The sequence below is a fragment of the Acyrthosiphon pisum genome, chromosome X, assembly GCF_005508785.2.
Source record: "Acyrthosiphon pisum isolate AL4f chromosome X, pea_aphid_22Mar2018_4r6ur, whole genome shotgun sequence".
NCBI lineage: Eukaryota > Metazoa > Arthropoda > Insecta > Hemiptera > Aphididae > Acyrthosiphon > Acyrthosiphon pisum.
The window spans coordinates 58,281,662-58,291,101 of record NC_042493.1 but is presented as its reverse complement, the minus strand read 5'-3'; the positions used below and the strand labels follow the sequence as shown (position 1 = coordinate 58,291,101).

Genomic DNA, 9,440 nt, shown 5'->3' with positions numbered 1-9,440 from the left:
AAAATTTATCAAATTTAAATTGAATAATTATTTTGTAAGTTAAAATTTATAAAATGTTCAACTTTTATTCTAAGGATTGAAAATTTAAAACAAGATTTTACGTAAATATTTAATTCTGTTACCAAAAATTCTAAGAAATACATAAGCACAGTTTATTTGTATAGTCATTTTAAGTTCAAATTTGGACGAAATTACATATTAAAAAACCTGGAATAACTATTTTAGTTATTTTGTTTTGATTGTATAATATTATTTGTGTGTACTTGAAACTTCTAAAGTATACTATTATATATCTATGATAGTACCACGGTTTGTTGTTGATGTATAACGCGTTACCTAATGGATATTATGATATGATTGATTTGAAAATTATTAATAATACTATAGATAAATATACCTAAATATGTATGTCTAATATTTAGACTGACATACCGTCTCCGCTCAGAATCGTTTTTCTTATACAGTGATATTATATCATTGAATTCAAATTTTATACTATCCATTATACAGTGACCCACTTGTAACCTACCGTATAGCAGAGCGACATCCACTTACCCACCTTTTTTTCTATGAATGTCAATAAAACTTTATTTGTCGAGTAAAAATACTTAAAAATTTAAAACATGGCTCCTACTATATTGTTACAATGACATTTGAAAAATATTAAAAATCCATAGTCTAGTTATTACAGCAAGCCCTTCAATTAGCCTATATTCTGCCCAGAGGTCTAATCTATATATATATATATATATATATAGCTGATCCCGTGCACACCGTTGTCCATTAAAAATGCGAATTCTATATAAAAAATATGTTTCACATATTACCATGGCAACCATTTGTATACAAAAATTCCATCGGAAATCACAAAATAATATATAAATATTTGCCATGGTAATATGGACACATACAGACAGAAATCTCAAAATAATATTTGAATGGTTGCCATGATAATATGGACACAGACAGATAGACAGATATACTTTCATTTTTAAATATATATGGATTACAAATGTACAATATTTTGATAAATTTTGTTAAAATTTGATTTTAAATACGTGCGCTGAACGTTACAAAAAGTTGAGTCAGACAGATTAACTCGTAAACAAGTTGACATCTCCGATTTATGGCTAATTTCATCGTTAATATATATAAATATCGTGTATTATAAGTAAATTTAAACCTGCTATCCAGTGTTGGGAATTATCTAGATACTTTATCCATATAAATCATCTAGATAAGATTTTTTGAAATAAATTACCTTTTAAAGTATCTAGATAATTATGTCACGATTTATCATATGTTTAGCTTAGATAAAAAAAATGGGCTTATCTAGATAAATACGATAAAATTATAAAACCAATGTTACTAAAATTCTAATATAATATAAATTATTTATAAAATTTGAAAAATATATTTTTTGTTATTATTGCTAATTACGGTATTCCGATAATAAGAGAACCTGCATGCGGGCTTGCACTATAAATCGTTCTCTACTAGCTAAAATGAGCATAATATTAAAATTAATTAGGTATAGGTTTATTTCCCGATCCGTTTTAAAAATAAATTAAAATTAACTTCATAGAAGGCTCAATATGCTATTATTATAAATAATATTGATATAAATCTAATATTACAAAAATACTGAAAAACAAGAAAAATCTGTGTAAAAAATTATATTTATCTTGATATTTATCTAGATAAATTACATTTATGTTATCTTTATTTTTATCTAGATAATATTTTGTTAAAATTATCTTATCTTATCTAGATAATTTTTGGTTATTATCCCAACACTGGGCCTATGACATAATATTATACATATTATGATATTAAACAACATTTACGAATATTTAAATTTATTAAAAAAAATATCTTAATACAGATTTGGAAGTAAATATTAGGATATAACAAAAATTCAGTGAAAGTTACTAGATACTGAAATATTAATAAAAACAATAAAACCATAACTACCTACTGTATGAGAACATAATTCGAACCATTTTAAAAATATTAATTAAAATTAATATTAATCAACTTATTCACATTCATATTATATCAAGTTGGATAATAGATACAAACCTTTATTTCTATATTGGGGAAGTACAAACCACGAATACACTTCTAACATTTTATCCACGTTATTGTGCTTATATGCATTACCCCTTTTAGTTAAATAATATTTGAACTTTTGCAGCTCTCTCCATATCTTACCTTCATATACCTGTGGATTAAATATACGTATATAATAATTTAAAAAAAAATTGGTTTGGTAAAATGTATATGGTTCAATTGCTTTTTTTTTTTTTTAAATAATTAATTTATAATTTTTTTTATTTTTTTTTTATTTTAGAACTTTTAGTAATAACTATTACAGTTCAACAATTAATTAATAATATAGGATGCAAAGGTTACAATTTAAGATAAGATACAGAGTAGTCTAACCGATGGACTGTACAATACATGATAATATGATACATGATACATAATAACAAAAGCCAATTAAATTAAAATATTAGATAGTGAATTAAATATGAAATGGTGAGACATTTATATAAGAATATTATTACAAAATGAAAATAGATCGATAGCTGTTTTGTAGTTACCTACGTTAAATCATATATATATATATACCATAAATACGGAGTTATGTTGATTTAGCAAGGGAAGAATTAAGAGTAGTTGTGAGAAGAGAGATAAGAGGGCTGATAAAGGAATTAAGATTAGAAATGAAATTAGATAGGAATTAATTTATAATAATTATTAATTAATAGATATTATAATAGTAATAATATAATATATAATAATAATAGTAATAATATATAATAATAGTTTAAAATAAATTAATAATAAATTACGAGAAAAAAATCGAAATTCCCATAAATATTTGAATTTTGTGTTATCATAAGTACAATTATTAACGTTAGCAGATTTTTTGATAAACATAGAATTGTATAGGTAAATGTATTGATATTAGAGTAAGAAACAATCTTGTAGGACATAGTATATTTTCAATATAACATAATGCAAGGCCGCCCGGAAGAATTTTTCTCGGGGGGGGGGGGGGGGGCAGAGAAAAATAATACACTTACCATAAATTCTGTTTATTATATCACATCGTAAAAAAAATTTACAATTTTGTGGCACCTTATCAGTCTTCCCTATCGCCCTCCAAGACTGCTATATAAAATGCAAATAAATGGAATAAAATGGTATACATATTTGGTATTATCTAAATGAGCGGCGGCCTTGACATGATATGTATTTGTAATAATTGGGTAAAAAATCTGTTTATTCTACTACTGTAGGTATTCGTGTAAACTTATTGATTTTTTGGTGGATTAATGAAAACTCATAATTAATTAATCATTGGCTGTATATTGCTCACATATTATTATGTATGTATTAGGAACTAGGAAGGTACATGAAAAAAAGTTGTTACCCTGTCTTTACTGAATTCAGGATCTTTGTTATGTATTTCGTTGAACCGACATACTAGAAATCCGACTAAATTTCCAGTGTCCTGCTCCACAGCCACAGTTGAAAGTGTGTCTTTCATCCAAGTATGAACCAAGTACAAGTATTCTTCAACAGATCCATTGTCCGTATGCATTTGACTACTTTGAATTAACGGTTCATCATAGATGTAATGTTCCTATTCGTTTTTAGAAAATCGTAAATATCATAATATATTGCTATCTCATAAAATCCTATTGCGGTTAAACTGCTGAACGAGGAAATTCAGTTGTGTTTTAAATTTACACCAGAGTAAAGAATGCATTTATTTTACAATGAGGTGTATTTTTTAGTGTCATCAACTTTTTGAGCAGAAAAATTCAATATTCAATCATACCTTTTTCTGGGTAGAAAATCGAATCTAATTATTAGTAGTGTGGGGGTTAAAAAGTAGAAAATTTTAGTACTTTTCATAGTGATTGGCAAAAGTTAAAAAAAAAAAACCGTGAGAAAACATGAATAGTTATGCAATACCAGATTTCCACAAAATCGATTTTAGTTTTTGTTAAGCTCACATCCATATGGATCACAATCGATCATTATCACATTTGTTTCTTCTCATAAATGAGGCGATTGGGGGGGGGGGGTCGAGAACCATGTTATCACGCTAACACCGAGCAAGTGTCGAGTGACGCGACGCATGGGATGCGCCGGGCAAAAATCGGTATTTTTATAACAATAACATATAATTAAACGGACTGTAACAACTTTCCCCAAATGATTTTTTTTCTTAAACAATTAATTTTTTGTCAAATAAAATAATACTATTGAATTATATTACTAGAATTTTGTGTACTACTATATAATAAACAAATTTTGAGTATCGAAATAATCTTAGTTTCCACCAAGATTATTAGTGGAAAGGGTGGGTTGTAATTACAAAAGAAAATCATGAAAAAATGTACTTTTGATAGCAAAAAACAGAAAACTGAAGATTATTCTTGATACCGTTTATTCATACTGGATATTATCACAAAGCTTATGGGGGTAATGATAATAGAATTTATTTCTTAAGTTTCCACAGTGTTACCTATTGATGCAATTTTTGCACTGTTGTTTATTAGTAAAAAAATTTTAAATTTTATACAAGGATCTTCACAAGTTTTCTTACAGCAATTTATTACAAAATATGGGAAATATATTGTTACAATTTTTTTAAAATAATTTTACGAAATTTGTCAAAACCACGAAAATTTGCAGCTATTTTGTAGTTAAAAATGTATTTTAGTTTTTAATTTTTACACCTAAGATTTAAAAATGTAATAGAATGTTTCTCATATAACTCATAGTTTTTAAATGTAATGAAGAATGATATTTATAAGCGTTTGAAGTTCAAATTCGACAAAACTATAAACATTTATAAATTATTTTATTGTTATAAAATCGTAAAATGAATTTTTTCATTTAGTTCAAAGTTCTTCTCTTTTGTTAATAACTTATTTTACTATAACGCAATGTACATAATCTAACGGTCTCAGTGCTTTTAAATAATCTCTTCCTTTTCAGGCATCATTATTCAACCCATTTTCATAAAAATTGTGGCCCAGAAAAAAATTCTTTTTAAAAATTTAAATTAATTCTAAATACAGCCTTTCTTAGTTTAATCAAAACATTTTTATAAAATATCAGTACATTTGCTCCTTGTCAGTTGTCTCTGTAACAATAAAATCGTCAAAAAAACTAAAAAGTGACGGTAGCCTCATCAAAATTATTTAAATTCTATTTCGGAAAATATTTCCCTCTTTGTACAAATACAACCAATTCCTCTACCCCAAGCAAGGGGTGCTTAACCTCCTCCAGGCATTTATTAGTCGAAGTTTTGTAGTATTCACAAATTATAATCGTATTATTTGGCTCAGTGGCGTAGCGAACTTTAAATCATATGGAAGCAAACAAATTATTTATGACCTACCCCACCCAACTCCAACTGATGTATACGATACTCATATGCTCAAATAGGGGGTTGGGGTAGCACCCAAAATAAAGTTCAAAGACTGACCGTGTGTATGGGCTTTATGAGGTTATGACCCACCACCACCCCCCAGAAACCAGAAGCAATTGCTTCTGAAAAACATGATTCGCTACGCCACTGATTTGGCTTTAAAAGCGGTACTAGCGACGTAACTTGTTTGTTATTATTAATAAATTAATTGTATCACAGTTATTTTCTAACCTGCGTAAGTCTTCCACTATCTTAATTCCAACTAAAATGATACTTGTATAGATTTCACGAAATTCGTGATGGAACCTGCAGGTATTAATTTCAAACTAAGTTTATTAAATTTTTAAGTTAAAATATCGCAATTATAGAATTATTACAAATCTATATTTACTTTATCTTTCTTACAATTTTAAATGTTGTAAATCCTCGTTTAAATTCCTTAATCAAGTCTCAAGGTTATGTTATGTTAGGTATAATTATCTCTTCTTACCAGAGCTTGCATTTGAAGAAAAAAATTCCGTTTTATGTTATTTACAATTAAAATTTTACAAATTTTTTGTGTTTATCGTTATTTAAAATTAAAACATAATTCAATTTTAGCGTTTATCGTTATTTAGAACTATTTGCATATAATAAATGTCTCTGCAAAACCAATAGACCTTTTAAATAAATAGATTTTAAAATATTTTGTTTTGCGTTATTTTTCGTTCAATGATATTCTATAAATTACGTTTTGGGTTATTTTTCGTTTAATTATATATAATATATTTTGTTAATTGTTATGTTTTGTTTTGCGGTATTTAGTTATTTTTGGTTATCATTTTCCGTTATAATTATGTTTACGAATTTCAATAGTTTTTTTGTCAAATATAACGTTTTTATAACATTTACAAGACCTGCTTCTTACAACTAAAAATGACATTTGTTTTCTATAGATTTATAACATATTATATTAATTTATATTTTACCCCATGTCCCCATGATTCAATTGTTATCCCATACTCTTCGCTAATGTATTAAATGAAAAAACGATGTCGAGGTGCTTGTGTTATTCTCATAAGAATACAATCATGTTAATTATTACGTGTCTTATTCGTGAAAACTTTCGCATCGAATAACATATCCCCCCCAGGGTTCCCATCTTCCTCCAATTCTATTTCTGTTATTTATAAATGATTTAAATTTGTTATATTCTAGAAAATATTATATGAGATTATTCCATTACATAAAAAACACTAATGATACATCTTTATTACAAGAAGAATTAAATAATTTTAGCTAGTTGGTGTGATACTAATAAATTACCATTAAATTTCGATAAATGCAAAATTATGATATTCACAAGATCTCGTTACTCAATTCAGCACACCTACAATATACGCAATCACTCATTACTTCGTGTAAATGAATTACAATTTAACATAAATCACAATCTTGGTGTCATATTCGAATCAGCATATTATCAGTAAATCTTCTTCTTATTAGGCTTCATTACGAGAAATTACAAAGATTTCAAAAACCGTAATACATTAAAATAATCTATTTATGTCCTTAGTAAGATCTAAGCTTGAATAATGATATAGGTAATTCAGTAGTTTGGTCTCCTTACTCAAATGCGCATACTCAATGCATTGAAAATGTCCGAAATCGCTTTCTTCGTTTCATGTTTTACAAATGTAATATTATACGCATACCTCATTCGCCATATCAGCCATTGTTAAATACATTTAATATCCAGAGCTTATCAAACCGAAGGAAAATTAATGAATTAATATTTTTGTTTAAACTTTTAAATGATTTTGTTTTTTGTCCTGAGCTATTGAGTTTTTTTTAAATTTTTTTGTTCCTCATTTAGAGCTAGGTCATCGATTATTATTACATTCTATCTAAAACAAACATAAAACAAATTATGCATAATCCGCTCCTATAAATAGAACGATGTCTATCGCTAATGAATAATGATGAACAAATTGATTTTTTTTAAATCTTAATTACATTTCTGTAAATTCTTTCAATATTTATGTACCTAAGAAAACATTTTTATTAGATTCCCTTTTTTCTATGATATAATTTTATTGTAATTTTTATTAATTTGATATGTATTTTGTTTTTTTTATACTATATTATTCTTGTACTACATTAATAATCTTTTGTAATTGGGTTCTTACCCGTAAATAAATAAATACATAATAGGTAATAATAATAATAATAATAATAATAATAATAATAATAATATATAAGATATAACTTATGTCAGATCATATAAATCAGAAATACCAACTGTTACAAAAAGTGTAACAAATAATATTGAAATGTAAGAAAATTATATTATTTAACTTTAGATTTCAAATACTGGGATTCAATAGGCACCTGGTACCTCCATAAAAAAACAGGGTTTTATATACATAAACTTTTGACCTTATCAATATTTTACTTAGTATTATGATTTACCTCGATCATTTTAAGGACTTCATCAAATCTATCAGATTTTAGTTCTTGTATTTCAATTTTATCATTTAACGTGGTCCAAACTCTTGGTGACTCAATTGTAGTTTCAATTAAATAGTCGTCCTCCCAATCCTGCATTAACATATTATTAGGTCCACTTTCAACCATATGGCTTAAAAAGCATTAAAACTGTACTAAAAGTTAAATATAAAAAGTTTACTTTCCTAGGAGATTGGTTACACAACAATTAAATTGTTATAAAATAAACAAAAAATAAATAGTTTTTCTTGACACTTATTTTGTTGATTTTTAAAATAATAATAAAACCAGAGTATAAATAATATTATAATACGTCATAAACAGTTATATATACATTATATATGTACCAGGTACTTATTATTGCATTTAAATTAAATTATCTCATAATTACTGATTTGCATGGCTCAAGTGTTTAAATCATCTAAGGGTGAAGATAACTCAATTGTTTGAAAACTTTTGTTTGAATTGTGTCATCTATAACTTATAAGTTTAAAGTTTGTTCTATGTTTTAAGTGTTGTAGAATCTAACCTAACCTAACCGTTTCTAAATGGATGTGTGTGTGTGTGTGTGTGTGTGTGTGTGTGTGCGCGCGTAAATTAAACGTAATGTTTGAACACATATTGGTGACTCCTTCTTCTTCTTCGACAGCCGTTGGTGGTGGATTAAGTGATTAACTTGTTTTTATATTTTGGTATAGGTTGATTGTAACAACCAGTACATTATTAAAAAGCACGTGACAACATTAGACTGATAGAATCAACGTTATTGTGAATTGTTTGTAAGGCCTTTGTAAATTATTGTCCACGTCCGTTAATAAGTGTCATTAACCCACATTGAAGTACCGCATGTTAATATATAATTTCCCAATTAGGGTGTTCAGTGTTGTTCATCTGGTACTGTGTGTAGCGAGTGCAAATTGGTCTTTGTTTTGTTGTGGTGTCTACCCTAGGAGACTGGTGATATTAGTCATACGTTTACGAGATCACTTGTTTTTCATTGTACTATAACAAATTATCATTACAGACTTGGCATGGTAGTGTTAGTAAAACCAAACTAGTTGTCCCAGTTTCCTTTAGGTAAGGCTGAATAGCATTGAATGATGAAAAAGGCATTAATGAAGACAATGATAAGTAGGGCCCGGATTTATATGCAATAAAAATCTATAAAATATGCCGATTCATATCATAAATATGCAAAAAATATGCAAAATGAATTTTTTTTACAAATTAACAATATATTAGGTATAAAAATTGTTTATTAATAAAAAAATGCAAAATAACATTTTTAATGACATTTTTTAAGTATAAAAGTGTAATAAATTAATTAAAGTATTACTATTTATATTAAATTATTATTATTGGACGAGTACCAGCATGAAGTAATAAATATGGATTTCAAGTTTTCGAATTGAAACAAAAATTGCAAAATAAAATATTTTCGTCTGTTTTAAATATGTTTGGATATTCATTTACGTACCGGGAAGCATTATTTACT

General features: G+C 26.7%; 1 protein-coding gene across 1 annotated transcript in view; it reads right to left on the bottom strand.

Moving 5' to 3' along the window:
- Positions 1-8,176, bottom strand: part of LOC100574978 — a 15,038-nt gene extending 6,862 nt beyond the window's left edge. The window contains exons 1-3 of the mRNA XM_008186342.3: positions 7,910-8,176; positions 3,443-3,655; positions 2,215-2,224 (exon numbers count right to left, since the gene is read on the bottom strand). Coding sequence (XP_008184564.1) covers positions 2,215-2,224; positions 3,443-3,655; positions 7,910-8,074 — 388 coding nt within the window. The 5' untranslated portion in view covers positions 8,075-8,176. The remainder of the gene's footprint in view (positions 1-2,214; positions 2,225-3,442; positions 3,656-7,909) is intronic.
- Positions 8,177-9,440: the final 1,264 nt, after the last annotated feature.